At 36.0% G+C, this 22,699-nt stretch overlaps 1 protein-coding gene and 1 pseudogene across 2 annotated transcripts in view; one reads left to right on the forward strand and one right to left on the reverse strand.

The window, feature by feature from the left end:
- The window catches only part of VRK2 (VRK serine/threonine kinase 2), a 99,732-nt gene that overhangs the window by 58,660 nt on the left and 18,373 nt on the right, over positions 1-22,699 (forward strand). For both annotated transcript variants that reach the window (XM_060117289.1, XM_060117290.1), the window contains exons 8-9: positions 13,119-13,251; positions 21,832-21,952. In XM_060117289.1, the coding sequence (XP_059973272.1) occupies positions 13,119-13,251; positions 21,832-21,952 (254 nt within the window). The remainder of the gene's footprint in view (positions 1-13,118; positions 13,252-21,831; positions 21,953-22,699) is intronic.
- Positions 984-2,724, reverse strand: LOC132501547 (60 kDa heat shock protein, mitochondrial-like; annotated as a pseudogene).

Genomic DNA, 22,699 nt, shown 5'->3' on the forward strand with positions numbered 1-22,699 from the left:
GAAACAGTTTATTTCTCACAGCCCTCAGAAGGAACCAACCCTGCCGACACCTTGATTTCAGACTTCTAGCCTCCAGAACTGTGAGACAATAAATTTCTATTGTTGAACCCATCCAGTCTGTGGTACGTTGTTATAGCAGCCATGGAGAATTAATACAGGGGCCTAACATAAATCTTTGAGTGGAGGTTGGGATAATAAATTTTCCAAATAATTTTTTTTTAACTTTAAACAATTTTTTTTTTTTTTTTTTTTTTTTTTTTTTTTGCGGTATGCGGGCCTCTCACTGTTGTGGCCTCCCCCGTTGCGGAGCACAGGCTCCGGACGCGCAGGCTCCAGATGCGCAGGCTCAGCGGCCATGGCTCACGGGCCCAGCCGCTCCGCGGCATATGGAATCCTCCCAGACCGGGGCACGAACCCGTATCCCCTGCATCGGCAGGCGGACTCTCAACCACTTGCCCCACCAGGGAGGCCCTGGAGGTTGGGATAATAAATTTTCCAAATAATTTTTTTTTAACTTTAAACAATTTTTATTACACAAAGGTTGTCACATAATTGGATATTGCTCTACTCTGTACACAATTATTCTTACTCTCCACAGAAAGGCTGCTTCTTAACTTCTCATCTGTTGATGGCAATCACTAAAATCCTGATTTTAACAGAATAGTAGTAAAAATGCCTCAGTGATTTAAGTTGAAAGCAGTACATTGGTGCATGGCTCTTATACTCATTTACCAGGAATGTACAAATGTCTTTATTCAAAAATACAAAATAAATTATCTGTAGGCATGGACAATGACAGCAGTAAACCATTCTGTGTTGTCAACTGAAACCAGTAACTGATGGTTATAGTGATTTTCTTAAACATCAGCCAGCCTTTTCTTCAGTCATCTCCTTCAACTGACCTCTCAAAGTTATTGGTGAGGAACGCTGCCTCGAGCATCCTCTCGCAGCTCATTAATGATGGTAAAGCCCTATTCTAGGAATTAGAACATGCCACCTCCCATCCCACCTCCCATCCCACCTCCCATACCACCCATTCCACGCATTCCAGGATCTTTCTCTTCTTTAGGAATTTCTGTGACTACAACTTCTGCTGTAGTTAACAGAGAGGCCACTCCAGCAGCATCCAGTAATGCAGTTCTTACAACCTTAGTTGGATCAATGATTCCTTTTTCCACCATATTCACAAAATCTCCAAGCATAGCATCATAACCAACTTCTGAAGAACTTTGCAAAATTTTCTCAACTATCAGTGATCCTTCGACACCTGCATTCTTAGCAATGGTCATTGCAGGAATTTTGAGTGTTTTTTTAATAATTTCTATACCAATTTCTTGATCTTCATTAGCTGGAGTTATTGAATCCAAGTCTGGAAGGCACCGAAGTAGGGCACAGCCCCCTTCCAAAACAATGCCTTCTTCAACAGCAGCTCATGTAGCATTAAGGGCATCTGTAACTCTGTCTTTCTTTTCATTCACTTCAACATCACTTGTCCCACCAACCTTTAGCACAGCAACACCATCTGAGAGTTTTGCCAGACGTTCATTCAATTTTTCCTTTTCATATTCACTAGTTGTAATATCTAACTGCTTGATGATTTCTTGAATACGCTTTTCAATTTGAGCCTTATCACTTTTTCCTTTCAAGAGCATGGCATCATCTTTGGTCACAATGACCTCTCCAACTTTTCCTAAGTCATGAGGCTGAACATCTTCAAGATTTAGAGTTAGTCCTTCTTCTCCAAATACTGCACCACCAGTAGCAATAGCCATGTCTTTAAGTTGGTTCTTTCTGTTGTCACCAAAACCTGGAGCTTTGACTGCTACAACCTGAAGACCAACTTTCAGCCTATTCAAAACGAGTGTACTTAGAGCTTCTCCATCGACATCTTCAGCAATTATGACCAAGGGCTTACGGTGAGCATTGGCAATTTTAAGAGCAGGAACAATGGACTGGACACTAGAAATTTTCTTTTCACTTAACAGAACATAGGCATCTTGGAATTCACATTTCTGACCTTTTGATATATTAATAAAGTATGGAGAGATATACCCTCTATCAAACTTCATGCCTTCAATAATTTCTAATTCATCATTCAGTGTTTTTCCATCCTTTACTGTGATAATGCCCTTTCTTCTAACCTTTTTCATCGCATCAGAAATAATGTTGCCGCTTTGCCTCCATTTGCAGAAATCGTAGCAACCTGGGCGATCTCTTCCGGGGTTGTCACAGGTTTAGACTGCTTCTTAAGTTCAGCAATTATAGCATCAACAGCTAACATCACACCTCTCCTGATTTCCACTGGATTAGCACCTTTGCTAATCTTCTCGAAGCCTTCCTTGGCAATGGAACGTGCCAGTACAGTAGCAGTAGTGGTGCCATCCCCAGCCTCTTCGTTTGTGTTATTGGCAACATCTTGAACGAGTTTCGCACCAATATTTTTATATTTATCTTTTAAGTCAATGGACTTTGCAACAGTCACACCGTCTTTTGTCACTTTGGGACTTCCCCAACCCTGTTCAGTAATCACCGTCCTTCCCTTTGGCCCCATAGTAATGGCTACAGCATCAGCTAAAAGGTCTACACCTTGAAGCATTAAGGCTCGGGCATCTGCACAAAATCTTACATCTTTGGCATAAGCCCGAGTGAGATGAGGAGCCAGTGCCCTGGACACTGGCCTAATCTGGCGAAGGACTGTGGGCAATCGAAGCATTTCTGGGGCAGCGGCACGGTTAGTGAGCAATGAGACAGGCTGTCGGCGGCGAGTCCCAAATAATTTTAATGAAAAGCTCAAGATAATGTTCTGTTCCACGTAAGCTGTTAACACCTTGGCATGAATATCAGTGTATTTTGGCCATATATGAGCTTTGGATACAAGGATAAGGAAAGAAAAAGGAAAGGGGTAAAAATAAGAACAGAAAGCCCTTTTATTTTGCCTAGGGCCCCTCCAGGCAAATTGGTCAAATTGGTCAAATTGGTCAGTATGTCTCACAAGATTTGTTCTTACACATAGCATCTCCAAGCAGTTAGTTCCTGAACAGTCTGCTTGTTTATTCTGGAGCTAAATGTCCTTGTTCTGAATCAGAAGATACAAAAAGAGGGGTGTTTACCTTCTCCTAATCCCAGGCAAAAAGTTGGTTAGAAGAAGCTTGAGACTCTTTGCATAACTTTGTATTATGTTGGCGATTCAGTGTAGAATCGTGAAGGGTGTGAGCTCTGGAATCAGACTCCTCGGGTTTGAGTTCTGGCTTTATCTCTTCTTAGTTCTTATTCTTAGCCACAGTATTTTACCTCTCTGTGCTTCAATTTCTCCCTCTAAAAATAAGGATAATATTACCTCACTCAAAGAGGGATTGTAAGGATCAGATGATTTAGACATGTGAAAGACTTAGACCAATATCAGGCACATAGTAAGCCCTCAGTAAGTAAGAGCTAGAAAAACATTTTTTAAAGCTATTTTTTAAGCTTATGACAAAAGAACCCCTTATCTTATTTTTGCTCCCCCAGAATTGTTTAGATTTATGAAAAAGGACATTTGATGTTCTGGTTAGATGTTAAGAAAATGGTAATGAATTGATTTAATAAGTGTAGTTCTCCCAGGCGGGTAGTTTGATGATAGGTGTCCCTTAAAAGTTGTAAGGAACAGAATGTTCAGGGTCTGTTTTCTATAAAAGGGAAAAAGAATTCACATTTTAGGAATGTATATGTTGTGTAAGTATAGGATGGTCCGTTTAACGAATCACCTATCCCCAAGAATATAGTTCCCAAGAGAGTTAATGCTATTGAAAAATTAGTGTCCGTTCATAATCAATACATGTTTGTTGATGCCTACTGGGTCCCACTTGTCATATTATTTAAATTTCTGAAGACCAGATGTATACATGACCAAACAATTGTTTATGACCAAAATATTTGAGCATCCTAATTCACAAAGGGCTATATATGTTGTTGTTTTTTCCAGTTAATATGGGAAGTGGCATTTCTGAATTCTGAGTCAACTCACTGAGCTGTATAAATTGGTTGGATTAAGAGGTATGCCTGTTGTGGGACTGTTAAAAAACTATGGACCCCCAAGGGGATGTGCATGTAAGAATGGCATGATTGCTGGCAACCTCAACACTGTCTTTGAAATCAGTAGAATTTGTAGTTAATGTAGAGCAAGGAGATGCTTTTGAATGTTAGATAGCTGTGTGTTATGTAGACACAGCTTACATGTAGTGAAACTTTTTATAATGTATCTGACAGTCAAATTATATCAGCTAACATTTTGTATCTGCTGTTAACAGATAGACCAAGCTCTGATAATGCTTACCAGCATATTGCAAAGTCTTAAGCTCAGATTTGATTTAGGCAAAGAGGAAGCCTGTGAATTGGATGCAATTCAGATTATCCTCTTCCATTGCCTATTTATTTTGTTAAAGGACAGACACAAGTGAAGCGGTTTCATATCATCTTGGAAATGAGAAAGAGAAGGTATTGTAGGTTTCTTTATATAATCTTTGAGAACTTGTGTCAAAAGGAAAAATTGGAAATTGACTGTAATTGGAAAAGTTTTGTTTTGTAGGTGAAGGTATTTTTAGTAAAGAAGCAATTGCTAGCCTATGTATTATTGAGGGAATTTCCCCCCAAAGCCTGGAAAGAATAGTAAGTCACAGCCCAGCTGTCTTGGATTAAATAGGCTTTCACATAGGTTGAAATAGAAGGGCAGGTCATAGGGTCAAAATGCTAGTATCATTAAGAATACTGCTAAATATAACTCAGTATTTTGTTATGAATGCTTGAATTTATGGCGCCATTTAAGAGAGTCATAGACTTGGGTCTGATGGAGCAGTAGATGGAGTGAAGAGATAGTGATATGGCACAGCTTTCTGCTTTTTCTTCATATGATGACTTCATGGATGTGTCTTTAAATCTCTCACTCTCAATGAGTATTAAATATAAAGGGGAAAAAGGGTAAAATTCCAGTAGGTAGTTGTGAGATCTAGGAGGAAAAAAAAAACCCAACATATAAAGCACATGTAAAACAATATATAAGATCAAACTGTATTTTTGAAAAATACATCTTCATGTTTATTCTAATAAACATCCTGTTTGAAAAGTAACCTGGCAGCTTTTAAAAGTCATATTCTTTTGTCTAGGCTGACTAGTGATAATGCACATGTGTCATCTGCGGCATTGTGTTACTGGCAAAAAGAAGGTAGGGAAGTTGAGGAGAAACAAAAAAAGTACTGTATAATAAAAGAATAAAAAGCACACATTTATATCAAAATGTAGTAGCAGCCATGAGGCTACATATAGGTTTGTAGTAGATATGAATGACTTTGTGAACATAAACATGCTGCTTATTCATTCCATGCTTCATTCCCCTTTTGGCATGTAGTGGTTTCCATTAGTCAGTAAGCATTTAGTTTATTGTGAAGATTTTCACATTATAGTATCTTGTTGAAAGAATAGGAAAATATTATGTGCTATTCAAATAAGATAAATGCTGGCCCTTTTTTAATAAAAGCTTTTAAAGTTGCTGAATAAGTCTGTATATTTTTCCTAGAGTTTTGAAAGTGTTTTCTAAATTGCCACTAAACAAAGTCACGAATAGTGACTATCTCCCTCCATTGTATAATTTCCATCAGTCTCTGATGAGAGTTTAAGACACATTTCTTGCTACAACAGGGTGTGCTAATTAAAAGGGTTTAATTGTTTAAAATAGTCTAAATTATGATAAGGTGATTAGATTTTACAACAGGAAAATTTTAAGTTCTTGAAAAGTGAATCACATCTTGGGGTGTATGTGCATCTCTTCTCTAATGTGAATCTGCAAAGTGGCGGTAAAGGAGTAATGTGATTTAGTGGGTGGTCGCGTCTCAGTGGGCAATGAGATCTGTCCAGATTAGCATCTTTTTTCTCTTCCAGCTCCATAATCTCTTGCAGCCCTTCTCCAGCTCACATTTTCCTGTCCAGCATATCAAGTGTTGAGAAATGCTTCCATGTGAGCCATTCTGGCTGTTTGATACTTAGTTCCTGGTTGATTGAGGAACAGGAAGGCAGCAGATTTGACTCTTGATGGGAAGGAGGTCCTTTATTTTTTCCATCAACTATGAGTCTGTCACTCAGTTCTGCATAAATTGAGAGAACCAGGAACTGGTTGGATTAGGGTGTTAGCCAAAAATGAGTAAATCATTTTCTTTCCAAATCTTCTCTGCTTCCTCCTATTCTCTTTTTGTCTATTCATTGAATCCTCATATACCCAGCTAGCCACATTGTTTTCAGTTACCTTTGACTCTATCTCTCAACCCTCTTATGGCTCTGTTCTTTGTCTCCCTTCTTCGTTCACCAGTGCCCTAGTCCAGCCTCCCACTGTCTCTTGCCTGGACTAATGTCATATTCTCCTAAATGGACTCTCTGCTTTCATTTCCCCATTATGATGCTGCCAGTGCTGATAATATTATTCCTTGCCAAAAACCTTTGGTGACTTCTTTTTGCATACAAAAATTGTGTCCCAGCTTCTTAGCATGGTTTTCAAAGCTTCCTGTAAACTCATGCTAACCAGTTTTTTTTCCAGCTTGTGTTGTGTTTCCAATAACCTCTTCACTCCCAGCACACACTGACCCAGCCCTGGTTTTCCTTGTTTTATCTCTTCTTCCCTATCTCCATTTGTGGAAATCTTAGATATTTTTCAAGGCCCCAATCAATGTCATTTTGTTCTTTGAGTTCCCCAATTAAGAAGTAACCTCCCCCTACTCTAAAATATTATTACATTTAAATCTGTTATACTTTTGTTGGAGTAGATGTTACCTCTAGATGTGCTTGTGTCATCTCTCCTTCCTCTGTGTGGGACGTATGGAAAAATCTGTCTTCTGGTTAGGCTGATTTAGGTTTGGATCTCAGCCTTGCCAATTACTATAAGTTTAGTTGTTTTGCACAGAGCACCTAAACTCACTCATTGTGTTTTCTCATCCTCAAGGTATCTTAAAATAACTTGCTCTTAGTGTCATGAGGGTTAAATAATTTGACTTCTGTAAAGCACATAATGCCTTCGCATAGCAAGTATTCAATAATACGCATTCATTTTTGTTTTTCTTTCCTTTTTAGAATGTATGATTCTTGATATTTTATCATGCTTGGTGTCTATTGAAAGGAATTTACTTCTATTTGTCCAATTATTACCATCAAGTCAAATCAGTGAAATTTTATTTAAGCCTACTATGCAGAAGACCTCAGAGTAGGTGCTGTCATGGATACAAAAATGTATATATCATTATCCTGGCCCCTTGTCCCATAGGATTTTACAGCCTATAAATGTGGATCCAAGGCATAAATAAAAGCTAAATACTTTGTACATTTTTAAAAGGTAAATCCATCTGAACACAAATGAAAACCCAATGAATTGCCTTGAGGTTAAAAGGATCTACATACCAGAATAGAATTCAGGTATGAGTGGTGGATCTCGGAAGTGTGAGATGTGAATCCAGGAGGTGTGGTAGGAGGTGGAGAAGAGCACTTGGGGTATCCGTGCTGAATTGAAGACAGAGGCCCTTCCAGTGCAGGTCACTGCAAAGACGAGTTCTCACAGGGGGCTCTTTAACCATTCCTTTCACCCATCCATTTGGAAAAACAAAGTGATGTAAGACCTTACAAGCATCAGAAAGCAAGGAGAGGGAGGTAAAGGTTTAATTAAATGCATAACTTGAGAATGTGGCATATATCGTTGCAAATCTGGCTAGGTAAAATAGGAAGTTGATTTTTGAGGCAGATCTGTTTGGTATAGGAAAGTTGTGATTTTCATGGTCATCAAAGGCTAATTTGTTTTTCATCTTTATTAGTTTAGTGCTTCAAATTAAGGCTATGATTTACTGACTACCTGTGTCAAATTTGTTTTTCAGAGAGGCAGATGCTGAGACAGCATTAGGAGTGCAAGGGCTTTATTGAGGGAAGGGAGTATAGTACCTATATAATAGAAAGATAAAAGGAGAGGAAACAGGTTTGGACAAGGAAAGCTTTCAGAGTAGGATGTTGCAATGACACCTGTGAAAGGAAAGGAGACGAGAAGGATTGGGCAGGGAGAGCTCAGACTATGATACAGTTCTGAGAAAGTCTCAGCCAACCCATTAGGGAGCACCAGAGCAAAAGGATTCCATTAGGAGAGTCTCCAATTGGGTAGAAATAGCCACACAGCATTCCCACCATGATCATTCTTTAGTAGGAACTGCCTGGGAAGAGTGTCACCTTGGCTCACATGCTGTGGTGGTTCCTAATGGCCCTGCCTCTGGAAGTTGTCAGATTATTGCCCTTCTCACAGGTGAAAGGCCATTTCTTTCTTGATGGGATTGTACCTCAGTGGCTATTACACTACCTTTTCAATAATGAAGTATTAAAATTGAAAGTCCTTGAAAGCATTAGTGAAGATTAGATGTTTTTTGAGGGGGAGGGGACAGCTGAGAAATTCACTAAAACAATAAAATTTTTTGTAGAAGCTGAATTTAGTGACTGACTGTTGGATGACTTGCATTATTTGGGTGTATCACATTATTTTTCATCTGTTAAATGTGTATAATGACATATCTCCCCTACCTGCCTCACAAAGTTGTAAAAAACCAAACAAAACTAAACCATAGTACATATCTAAGGAGGGATGAGAGAAAAATGAGAGTAGCATGTGGAAATGTGAGAGGCAGTACAGTATGATCGAAACATCTATGATTAAAGTAAAGAGAAGTGGTCAAGGCTGTTCTTCTATTCATGGAGAAAGGAAATGGTTACTAAATTCAGAAAAGTTGCATAAGAAGAAAATCATTTAAAATGCATTAGGGATCTAGATATTTAAATTTTCCTAGGTCTAGTCTTATTATAATACAAATAATAACCCCCTACCTGATCTTGATGATCTTGAGATTCCTACTATAGGCTTGTCTAGAACTAGGGTTATTATATGTATTTATCCTTAAAGTGAAAAATATTAATGAGTTGTTATTTTTTATTTCATAGAAAAAAGGTGATAATATAAAAAAAGTTAACTGAAACTAAGTCTTAGCTCAAGGACATACAAAAAATAGGACCGAGACTGCAAACCCTACTGTAGATTGGGTTTTCTGCTTAAACTTATTTTTGACTCCAACAAAATTTCAGAAATGGACAGAACCACAAATTCTATACTGTATTAAAAAAAAATAGACAACACCAACAGTGAAAAGTCTAATATCAAGAACAAGACAAATATGCCCACTCTCGCCATTTTTATTCAATATAGTACTGGAAGTCCTAGCCAGAGTAATTAGGCAAGAAAAAGAGATAAAAGACATCTAACTTAGAAAGGAAGAAGTAAAATGGTCTCTGTCAATGACATTATATTATATAGAGAAAACCCTGAAGACTACACCAAAAAATTGTTTGAATAAATGAATTCAGTAAAGTTGCAGGATACAAAATCAATTGACAAAAATCAGTTGCATTTCTATACCCTAACAACGAGCTATTGGAAAGAGAAATTAAAACAATTCCATTTACAATAGCATCAAAAAGAATAAAATATTTAGCAATAAATTTAGCCAAGAACATGAAAGATCTGTACATTAAACTCCATAAAACATTGATGAAAGAAGTTCAAGAAGACACAAATAAATGGCAAGATACCCCATGCTCATGGATTAGAAGAATATTGTTAAACTGTCCATACTACCCAAAGCAATCTAAAGATTCAGTTCAGTCCCTTTCAAATTCCAATGGCATTTTTCACAGAAATAGAAAAACTATCCAAAAATTTCTGTGAACCATAAAGGGCCCCAAGTAGCCAAAGCAATCCTGCAAAGAACAAAACCACCAGAGGCATCACACTTTTTGATTTCAAACTATATTACAAAGCTATAGTAATCAAAACAGTATGTTACTGACATAAAAAAAGACACAGACCAATTGAGCAGATTAGAGACCCTGGAAATAAACACATGCATATATGGTCAATTTTTGACAAAGGAGCCAAGAATATACATGGGGCAGGGTTAGTCTCTTAAATAAATGGTGTTGGGAAAACTGGACATCCACATGGCAAAGAATAAAATTGGACACCCCTTTGTCTTACACCTTACACAAAAATTAACTAAAAATGGATTAAAGCCTTGAACATAAAGCTTGAAACCATAAAGCTCTTAGAAGGAAACATAGGCAGTATGCTTTTTGACATTGGTCTTAGCAATGTCTTTCTACATATGTCTTGTCAGGCAAGGGGAACAAAGCAAAAATAAACAAATGGGATGACATCAAACTTAAAAGCTTCTGCACAGCAAGGAAACCATCAACAAGATGAAAAGACAACCTACTGAATGGGATAAGATATTTGCAAATTATATATTTGATAAAGGGTTAATATCCAAAATATATAAAGAAGTCATACTACCCAATTAGCAAAACAAAATAAGACAATTTAAAAAAAATGGGCAGAGGACCTGAACATTTTTCCAAAGAAGAGATCCAAATGGCTGACAGATACATTAAAAGGTGTTCAACATCACTAATTATAAAGGAAATGCAAATCAAAACCATAATGAGATATCAACTCACACCTGTGAGCAAGGCTATTATCAAAAAGACAAAAAATAATAATTGCTGTGAGATTGTGGAGAAAAGGGAACCTTTGTTTACTGTTGGTGGAAATGTAAACTGGTACAGCTACTGTGGAAAACAATATGGAGGTTGCTCAAAAAATTAAAAATAGAACTACCGTATGATCCATCAGTCTAACTTCTTGGTATATTTCCACAGGAAACAAAATCATTATCTCAAAGACATCTGTACTCCCATGTTCACTGCAGCATTATTCAAATGAGTTAGTGTATTCTGAGTCAAATGGTTAGTGCATGTTTCCTTTACTGTATTGTTAGCTTCTTGTCTTTATATTAAATGTAGATCCTGCATTGCCCTTCAGAGTTTGAGTAATGCAGCACTACCTTGAGGCCCATAGCTCAGTGATGACCAAGAGGGCCTTAAAGTTCCCCTCAGCTTGACTAAACTTTAGATAGGTTTCCTCCTGACCGTAAGCTCCTGTCCTCCCTTTTCTTACAGCATTTACTTAAGAAACTTTGAAATTATAAATTCTTTCTCTGCTCCTTTGAGATGGGAATCTTTTCCCAGCCTCTTGCCAGTTTTACAACCCAGGAATGTCTTTCTCAAGGACCTCCAGGACCTGGTAGTCATCCCTTTAAAATGTAATCTTTGTTAAAGAGTGTTCTCCTATCTCTACAGTCTTTGAGGTGGGGATAGGAGCCTAAGCATCAATTAGCAAACGTAGATAACCCAGTCATGTTGACCTGTGTCCCCTTAGTGTTCTCCAGTACTCTTCACTAGCTCAGCCTCAGCTCTTAAAAACTTTCCCAACTTTTGTTTCAGTGGAGTTGAGATCAGTCACTCTTCCCTATTACAGTAGTCTTGAATACTTTCTTATCTGTTTAACTTGTCTAGTGCCTTTGAGTTTGATTGTGATTGAGATGAAGTTTCTGGAGTCAGACTCTGGCTCCATTTTACTACACAAGTCACAATGTCACTGACTGAGCTTCAGTTTGCTTACAAGTAAAATGGAGATAATGGTACCTTCCTACAGGATATCTGTTCATCAGTCGATGAACATTCAGCTCTTCTCATGCTCTCTGGTATCGATACATATGAGGCATAATCCATATTTTAGCCATAAAACATCCATAAATTTTAGGTCTTTTTTTTTGGTTAATCTACATGAAAAACATCTTGATAGTTTTTTTTAATAGTAAACTGTTGTAGTGTATTTAAAATATGTTTCCGTTTGCTATCAATATGTACATTCTCAGGATATCTACTTTGCAAAGTGAAGTCTATTTAGTTTTCAAAATAAATAAAGATAAAAATGCATCATAAATAGCGAAAGCAAGCAACCAGTTATACATCTGATCCTGAAGTGTAATTACTTTGGGCAGTTACTCCTGAGGCCATCTTGAGAAATAGCATCTGTGAGTGAGAGACAAAACTGAAATATCATGTTTTCAGACATTCCAGCAAGCTATGTTCTCCAACAAGTGAAGGAAGCTGTGCTGTTTATATTTTGAAATTCAAAATATCTCCTACTTAGGCTATCCTGAAACCAAAAACTTAAAGTAAAATTTAATTTTCTTTAATAGATATCTTTTAAAATACCAGTTGTAATATTCTGTTGTCTTAAAGCTGCATCGTGAAATGTTGCCTTATTCTCTAAATTTTAAAGAAACACACATGAAACAACACATTTTAAAAGTTGAAACTGCTTTCTTTTCCAGGGGGTGGGGGGAGGAGCATGGTAACATATAACAGGGAAGTACGATATTCTGACTACATGTCAGAATAAATGTCTATTTGTAACTGTTCCCGATTCAGTGTATGCTCTATCTGTAAAACTACTTCTCCCCTCCCTTCTCTCTCTCCAAAAGTAATCTGAGAAAAATTCACTTGAATTGCTATCTGACTTTTAACAATCTATATTCTGTTTGGAAACCCAGCTTGCGATTCTGACTGACTTACAAAGATAACAGTGATGATATGGATCCGTCTGAAAGGCCAAAAGTACTGCATTGATATTCCATTCTTAAATACGGACAACATGATGGTGTTTTTATTTATTTATTTTTTAAGAGTAGTTATTACCTCTTACAGTCTGTTCATTATTTTTAAACTTCTTGTTAATGGAGACTCCTGTAACATTAGGTTAAGATCTTTAGATTGTTTGCTCTCATCTCCCCTCCCTGCTTGAAACAGTTTTGTTTACAGGAAGGGGTTACAAAAAAGGCAGAGCCTCATACGCTGTATGAATACAGATAAAAAGACATATTGTGGTTTATGACGTCTACATGCCCACCTGGAGGGAAGGGAATTTAAGAGCAAAAGAAAAAGACTGAAAATCTAAGTCAACTCAGAAACAAGACTTGCCTATGATGAAGACAGGATTTAAGTCAGAAAGTTCATTGTTATGGCCCCCAGTTGTATATATTTTATCCTAAGGCACCATTTGGTTTAATAAAATGTAGATCTGAGGCTTTCTTAACCTATCAGTTTCTTAAGGCTTAATTATAAAGGTTATATTTTCAGAGGACAAAAACATTATTCATTTGTCTGTTCATGTCTTCCAGGTTTATCTTGCAGATTATGGACTTTCCTACAGATATTGTCCCAATGGGAACCACAAACAGTATCAGGAAAATCCTAGAAAAAGCCATAATGGGACAATAGAGTTTACCAGCTTGGATGCTCACAAGGGAGTAGGTAGGTTTCTTTTTTTCTTATTTTTATTTCAGAAGAATAATTAGAACGAAGAGCCTTAAGGCTCCATGAAATGACCTTTGCATAGTCAGTTTGAAGAATGAGAACATTGGTGAGATGTTTATCAAAAGTAGTGAGTTCCTGGGCCTCCCTGGTGGCGCAAGTGGTTGAGAGTCCGCCTGCCGATGCAGGGGATGCGGGTTCGTGCCCCGGTCTGGGAGGATCCCATATGCCGCGGAGCGGCTGGGCCCGTGAGCCATGGCCGCTGAGCCTGCGCGTCCGGAGCCTGCGCGTCCGGAGCCTGTGCTCCGCAACGGGGGAGGCCACAGCAGTGAGAGGCCCGCATACCGCAAAAAAAAAAAAAAAAAAAAAAAAAAAAAAGTAGTGAGTTCCTGTATGCCAATGAATATTCTAACAGAGGGAGGAGATACAGACTTCGACAAGTGAAAAAGGAATAAAAGGTGTCAGGTAAGCAAAACTTCATGCTCATTTGGGATAGGAAAGTACTAGTTGGTTTAGGTTAAGCTTGGAGGTCAGCAGCTGAATTTTTATGCTGTAGTGACAATTACAGATTTGGTACAGGTACACATGTGAAGAATTATTCCTGTTTTTCATTGTGCCCTTATCAGAGCTTTAGAAGATACCAACTCAACAATAAGGAAACCTTTTCTGAACCTATGAAGTGTTAACTTGTGGAAATCTCTCCTAGTCGCCTTTCATATATCTTACTTATTTAAACTCACTTTGATGGTATTGGAAACACATTTGCAGGTAAATTACATACATAGTCCTTTTATTGGACATTGATTGTACTGCCTTGCATTCCAAGGGAGACTTAATTCAACAATTCCCTAATTAGTTAAAGTCATAACCTATGTCTTGTATTCATTTACCATTAATTAAACCTTAGCTGTTTATTACACTGCAGTCTAAATCCAATAGCCGAGCCAGAAAGCCATGGAAAAGGAAGTAGGAGGTCAATATTGAAAATATATGGTGCGGAGTCCCACTGATGGTTGCTTTGTTCACAATCAATATGGTCAATGCAACTGTACTTTCTTAGTTGCTCTGTCAGCAAGACAAAAAGTCAATTCTAATGTTATGCTAGTAAAAAAAAAATGGTGATTATTGAAAAACTTTGTCTTTCAAAATTATATTCTTCATAAACTTTGTTTATAAACGTATTTTCAAATATGCTAAACCAAATAAATACAAATAATTTTAAAACTGCTTCGAAAGGATCACATTTTCACTAAAAGGCAGTTAGACATTTGCACTTGTTAATGGCTGTTGAACTGTTACCCTAAACTGATACTTTCTAACGAGTTTTAGTTGGTGCAAACAACTGTATATTATTGCCTTTTCTATTAAAAGGACCACTGACCATGTAATGTAGAGGGTCTTGATCATTTTCCAGAGCAATTAAAACCCACAGTAGTTTAAGGTAGGCCAATGAAAAAGTAAAACAAGTGTGTCGGTTGTATACCTTCTTCCTTTCAAGAAGAATCATAGGTTAAATTTTCTGGAATAGAAATTACCTTTTATACTCCTGATCACAATAAAACAAATCACTACATTTTTTTTCAAGGATAGTTTGATTAGAAAAGTAGTGATTTGCCAGATACATTAGTATGAAAGAATATTTAGAAACCTGAGAGTACTTTTTGATAGTGGTATAAACTGGAAATTCGTCATACAGATTCTTAAGCTTTGGTCCAATTATGTTAATGATGATATTAACTTATGGTTGGGCCACTTAGTTCAACCCATAGCTCTAATACTGATCCTATTAGAGTTTGACTATTAAAAAAACATCTAGGGGCTTCCCTGGTGGCACAGTGGTTGAGAGTCTGCCTGCCGACGCAGGGGACACGGGTTCGTGCCGCGGTCTGGGAAGATCCCACATGTCGCGGAGCAGCTAGGCCCATGAGCCATGGCCGCTGAGCCTGTGCGTCTGGAGCCTGTGCTCCACAATGGGAGAGGCCACAACAGTGAGAGGCCCGCGTACCCCCCCAAAAAAAAAAAAAATCTAGGAAGCCACTGTGATTGTGGAATGGGAAAGTAGAGTTGTCGTATGTTGGTCTGGTCAGTGTTTGGACTGTGGTAATTCTGCAAGTCCTCAGTTATTCCATAGTTTAGGGAAGTATTTTCATTGTGCCATCTTCATGAAAGATTTGAACAAAATTTTATTCCATAGTGCATTTAAGTTTTTGCTCCCTAAATAATAATACATGTCGATGAATTGGGTAGATTTCACGATGATAGGTCTTTGGAGAGAAGATTGAACTGAGAATGATGGGAGAAAGATATTATCTCTTTGGGAAGACTACTCAGGGGAGAGCCTATATTACGTAATTTTGGTATTTGAAAGTTATGAGCTGGAGTGAGTATTCATTTTTATCATGAGTTTCACAAGATTTCTATAAAAATTAGATTCCCTTAATGCATTTAAAATAGAGTGTACACTAAACTTTTCACCATATCTGTATTTACATGTAGACATACATATATATGCATATATATACACATATATGCATGTATATACACGTGTATATATACATAGATACATAGATGTAGATATACACACATGTATATTTGCTGAAATTTTAACATGCAGTTTTAGTCTAGCATAAAAAAAAGAAAGGTTTGATATCCTCAAATATTTGAATACTATTCACTCCTCATGTTTTACATTTAATTTTCCAAAATAAAACATTTCACTTTAGGATTTTATTAGAAATGAAGTAATCATTTAGTCATATCTAGAAACTAGAATTAAACAAGGCCATACATCCTTGTAGGTAAATGCAGAATGTCAGATTCATAAATATTCATGTGTTTACTTTCAGTACACACTATGTAGTTTAATCTCAGAAAAATCTTTTCTATACCAGTCCAGCTATGAGATCAAATAAATACTGAGGAAGGTAATGCAAAGGAAAACATAAAGAGCAAAACAAGTTATCACTAGGAAATATAACCTCTAGTTATCAAAGCATTTGTTATGTTTTAGGTTTATCTGTGCTTGATCAGGCCCTGGGAAATATTCAGCCTGGAATGTAAAAGTGACTTACGGATTAGCAATTTAACAGATATATTGTTAACCTGATCAAACTATCTGGTCTCCGCTACCTTTGTAGTGGTTATTCAGAAACAGAAGCTAACTCTCATGTTTCTGTGGATTAGTTGGGTTTTTATAATGAAGGAGCTTGTATAAGGTGCCAGTCAGCAGTTTCACCTAAGCATTTTCTAGTTCAACTGTGTAAAAGGAGGGTAGCTTGTATTATTATAAGCCAAAAAATATGAATAGAGATATATAGAGGTGAATGGACAGATGGATGAGTGGATAGATAACTATTCTTGAACTATTGTGCATCTATATATCTGTGTTTTTTTAATTGCAGTTATTCTTCCAAACTCAGTTCTCATATATGACCTAAAAGTGTTTTCTGAGTGGCTGAAGTGCTTCATTTAGTGTAAAATTTGAGTAATATATTTTGGGCTTATCTCATCTGTTATTAATTTTTTATTCTTCATAAAAACCAACACATATAAACATTGACGTATTTTGGGCTTGTTGCCTGATAATTACAGAGAATTATATCTGTGTCAAATATACTATTTTAAAATTTGTTACATTCTTAGTAATGTTAAAAAGCAATATTTGGATCAATGTGTGGTATAGATTTTTGTAGATTTTTCTGCTCACTGAGGCATGCAGTCAATACCTAATTTCTCTAGAGATATACTGCATTTAACATACTGAGCTTTTTTAAATACTTCAGACTTGTGCACTGAGTGTATAATACCTGTTTTAATTTGACATCATTGATGACCATAAAATATGATATCTAAATTGCATTTTAAATGTCCATTTGTTTATATAATATGTTCAGTATCAAGGAAAGAAATATATTACATACTTTTAAAATTTTTTGCCAATTGCTACAGCATATAAAATCCAAGTCTTGTGTTATTTCTTGCACGGCTTCATTTCACTCTAATCTAGCACTCCAGCTTACAAAATATATGTGAAATAAACTGAGAATGTGTTTTCATGCTACCAAACTTGGGGAAATGACATGGTTTATACAATATTTATCTTCTTAAACAATAATTCAAAAACGGGAACCCATTTTTCAATTATAAGATATTAAGGTAAACCATCAAGTTATTGATATGCTCTATTGAATCTATTAGTAGTCAGAAAAACACAATGTTGATTTTTATTTTTAAGTAAATTTCACTGCTATAAATAGTCTTTGGTTGATGTATAAATAAATTTTAATGAAGACACTATTCTTTCTATATGACATAACCCAATTTTGACATTTAGACATGACTTTCAAAGTCTTGGCATAGGTCTTAAACTATTTGGCTGAGTTAAGAATACACATTGGTCAAATGTAAGATACCTTTGCTCTGTTGAATAACTTTTCCTAAGCCTCACACGTGTTTCATAAAAAACTAAGGCTTAGAATTTAAAATGTACTGAAGAAATAAAAACGACCTGGGTTTATTATTTTATTTGAAATGTGACACATTGTATTCTACTTTCCTAATATCCTTTTTGAAATTGCAATAAATTGTGGCCACCATAAAATTTCCTAGCTCTTTATACATCTGAATTGACGAACTACTGAATAACATTGGTTACTAGTTAGAAAAATAAGAATAAACTTTAAATTTATTCTGCAGATAGTCACCATTCACTTCTCAGATGAACGTCTTACTCAGATGTTTTCTGCTTTCTTATTGTCATTTCTGAGTATATAAACTAGTATTTTGAGCATTTAGACCCTGTCTGCTTAAGGCAAAAGTTTTCAAGTTCACTATTATTTCCTAGCAAATCTTGTTTTTCTTCCTACTTGATAATGTTACTCTATGTAAGAAAAAAACTCAACAGGAAACACTTTAGGCAAATAATCAGAGCCATTTTGGGATTAACACTGATACTTTTCTTTTTCTCCCAGTTCTTTCATTCCATTTGGTGAATTGCACCCAGATAATTTTACTCCAGTTTGTCATTAGAATAAGGACCAGTCCTCCAATGTGATTTCTTTGTTGTTCTCATTTCAGCTTGGAAGGACCGTTTAACACTTTATAAATTAATGTTTTAATTAGACATTCTTCTTCATCAGAATGAAGTAGTTTTACAGAAATAGTGTCATGTAAGGATAGTTGCATGAAAAATTTTGTTAGTGTTACAGCTTAGCCCTCAGGATCTGCTTATTTCTTCCTTGCCAATACAACTGTCTTTGGTCAGTATGTCTTTTGGTGTTTTAAGTTAAAACGCCTGCTTCAAATACTTCCCTAACTGTAGAAGGGTATATGTAATGTTGTCTAAATGGTGCAAAACTAACAATGGAGGCAAAGTAATTGGTAGATTGAGTGGAGTGTTGGCTCTGGAGTCTGAAAGATTTGGATTTCAATACAGAGCTCTGTGACTTTTTGCTGTGCGATACTGAGCAAGTTATTTAACCTCTCTGAGCCTCTATTTTCTTATTTGTCAACAGGGTTAATGATACCTCATATTGTTAGGATGATTAAATAAGATAATATAAAAACAGTAGAGTGTCTGGCACGGTAGCAGCTTCATAAATCACATTGATCGTTTTTATTTTAATTATGTATTCTAGTGTCAGCTGTTTCTGGAATCTGCTTTCTAGTGAAATCGAATTCAAGTCCCACCCCACCTGTGCCTTTTTTTTTTTTGGTTAGTCTTGGCAATACTTTATCATTTAGAAATGTTGAGCAACTGAGAACACCACAGGCTTTCAGTGAAAAGATTCATTTACATTGCTCCATATTAATAAGCGAAATAAAAATTAGATGCTAAATTATATTTAGAAAGTGACAAGAGAATATTGATAACTAAATCTTCCTATATTTCTAAGCAGAAGTACTGTAAGTAAAAGTGTGACTTTAGGAAATCTATATGAAAATATGCTGCTAATGATTATATTAATTATCAAATGCAACTGAAAAACCTTATGTATTACAATAAATTATACAGAAATACAAATTATACAAAAACAAAATAATCCATAATATATGTTTCAACTTTCAAATTAAAAAATATTTTCATTGTTAGATGTTAATTAGTAGTCTTCCTCAACTATGATCAATTCTTTTTTTTTTAATTTTCAGCATTTTATTTGTTTTCAAATATACAGGAAATAGTAGAATAATATAGTAAATATCCAAATATTCAATTCCTAGATTCAACAGTTATCATTATCATATCATCTATATTTTGATGATGTACTTTATTTAAACTTAAAGATATATGATCAGTTCATTGTGTTAATTACATACCCATTCATAGATGCTAATATTGTCATCCAAAATATTTTAATTAATTTAACCAGTGTTAAAATTACTCTTCTGTATGTAGTAGATGGAGAGAAGACATAATCGCTGGTACAGTCTTAGAGTTTAACTTCTCAAAAACACATCACACTTTGCAGTTTGTTTCCCTGAGAGGGAATTTCAGGGAAAGGTGTGTACTTGGAAACATTTTTAATCCTTTCATCTCTCTGTTTAATGGTGGGAAAGAGTGACTATAGAATTTTTTTTTAACATTACATGTATGTCTGCAGAACTTATTGGAAACAATGAGTGGTAAAACATTTACCTAACAATAATTATTAATGTATATATGCAGTAAAAGAAAAAAGTTTGAAAAATGTGGTGCTGTATTTTAATTAGGTAAAACTGAACTATGATAGTGAAGTAAGTTAACTCTCGAAGGGCTATTTCAAATGAAGACCAGTTTATGAAATATTGGCTTCAGAAATCTAAATGACTTGTCATTACTTACAGCTTCATATCAATTAATCCCTCAGTTGGGGGGTTGGGGGAAGTGGCTGGGAAGGTTCATTCCATTTTAATTCTGATTGTTTTTCCTCAAAGGGCCTCTTATGTGTAGCCTATGTCATCCAAACAGGTGCCAGAATATAATTTTTCGAAAATTAGAGGATGTGAATTTTTTTAAGTGGTGGTGATCAGGAATTGCCATAATGGAAAAGGGATTTGTGAACACATCTGTACAAATGGAACCATTCCATTATTAATGGGAGATTTATTACTGAAGAAATCACTACAAAACAGTGTGGTAGAGATTGTGTTTTTATTTTAATAGGGGAGCCAAGTCTTGCATTAGGACATTGTTGAAGCTTGTGCAGAAAGTAAACAGTACCCATGGGACTGTTGCATTCTGCTTGATTGAAGGGCCTTTAATAAAATCCAGTACTCTAATAGCAGTTAAGATAGAGTATGTGTAAGAGCTAATCTTGTCTTCTGCTTTTATAGTAACTTATGTATGGTGACCAAAAGTAGTTATGATGTGCTAGCAGCATTGTTCTTTGTAGATGACTTTTTAAATTAAACTAAGTTTACTGAGTGACTTTTCAAAATGTATGTAATGAAAGATAATAAAACCAGGATACCTGTTTACAGCAGGTTTAACAGCCATGTATTGCACTTAGGAGATTTTATATCCCTACACAGATGAACATTCAAGTAATGGTAGAAATGTAAGCCAGCCTATTGTTTTATAACAATTTGGAATGGTTATAAAAATGAGTTTATTTTGTGGGATTTTGTTAATGTTTTAATCATTATTTCAGTAATATTTGTTATATTTGACATGGTTCTTAGTTTTTGTCCTTCTTTTGAAATCAGTTACTTTTAAAAAAATACAGAAAATTATCATGAAATTAGTCTATGGCACTAGTCTGTAGTTTTATATAAATGATATTTACAGTGGCCTCAAAATGTTCTTTTACTGTATTTTTTTATGAAAAGCCATCTTATATTAGATTATGGAAACCTCTCTTTGGCTTTAAAATTTACTTCCCACCATCTGCACCCCACCCCTCATGCACACTATTTCTTTACCTTTATATTTTTTATTCAGGAGATTTGATCAGAAGTTTGCTTTAGCACTGCTTATATCTAAAATAATATTTGTAAAATTTTAGATCCGTGTACCTAAAACAGGCATATTTATCCTGTACTTTCATTTAATTGAAAAATCTTAAGACCTGTTTTTTAATACTGTACACTAGATGGCAGTTTTGTCATATTCTTCCGATTTCCAGTGCTGCTAGTATGAGTGGAACAGGAAAGGCCATCAGTGTTTAGTCTGCACTTGAAGGGTCTCTGCATGACCAGTGCAGACCCCATGGACTTCCTGGAACATATGTTAGCAATTTAGCTGCAGACATTTATTTCTTTGTTTTACTGCTTGGCTCTTTGAGAAAGTGTTGGTGCCAGGTTATGGGTTGTCTGGATCATGTCAGAGGCCATGGAGATCAAGTTCATGTGACAGGCCAGACTAAGGAAGGATGAAGTTGGAGGAGGTGAGGAAACTGACCCTTACTTTCAACAGCAAGAAGTCACTGCCTTTCTGTGGACTGGGGCCAAACGCCTGGGCGTTTAAGCTTTACTCCAGCTGAACAAACAAAACACATCGCCCATTTGGCTTTTTCATATTTCATCGGTGGTAGTTCAGTGATTTCTCTATTTCTCAAAAATGACTTATCCCTCATCTTTCTCTCTTAATGCTTATTCCTATAGCCCTGTCCAGACGAAGTGACCTTGAAATCCTCGGCTACTGCCTGCTGCGGTGGTTATGTGGGAGACTGCCCTGGGAGCAGAACCTGGAGGACCCTGCGGCTGTCCAGACAGCTAAAACAAAGTACAGATTTTCAAGTATTCCGTTATGTACAGCACCAGGTCTGAAGGGATACCTTAAAGCGAGTTAATATCTCAGAGAAGACTGCCGTTCAACCTATTCATTCATTCAACCTGTTCATTCAGTAGGATAGCCAAGGCACATTTCTTAAATTTGAAAAATATTTTAAAAAACTCAAACAGCTTACAGACATAAAATCCATTAAGCTAACACCTATGAGATCATATGTATGAGCATTGTAATACAAAATAAAAAGTGAAATATTTGTTCCTTCACACGGTGTTTTCCAAAGCTTAGATTCTAGGTGGTGGTATTTTCAAGGAAGAGTATTTTCAGATTAGCATTGTATAAGTATATGGAGTTAGTGTGAGCTTGGTGTGATTGATATTAACTGTGCAAAGCAACAAAGTGAAATGGGACAAACAGGGCTTATATTTTTCAAGTGAGGGCAATATACATTGTTTTTAATCCTGTTCTTGGGGGGAGTGTATGTTTCTTAAGGAAGAAACACAAAATTTGTATATGAGGTGTTTATGTAAGAGATCATTTTGCAGCCACATAAACATTTTAATATTCCACAATTTTTATCACCTAAACTCTATTAGGATGAGAATTAGGTTAGACTGAGAATAGAGTAGGTTACTATTTTACTGTTTTTCTCACTGATCAGGCCTAACAAAAAGTCAATTGCATGTAGCACAGCATAGCCAGTTTTTCATTATGCACCAAGATATTCTCAACAGTAGTTAT

The sequence above is a fragment of the Mesoplodon densirostris genome, chromosome 14 (genome assembly GCF_025265405.1).
Source record: "Mesoplodon densirostris isolate mMesDen1 chromosome 14, mMesDen1 primary haplotype, whole genome shotgun sequence".
Taxonomy (NCBI): domain Eukaryota; kingdom Metazoa; phylum Chordata; class Mammalia; order Artiodactyla; family Ziphiidae; genus Mesoplodon; species Mesoplodon densirostris.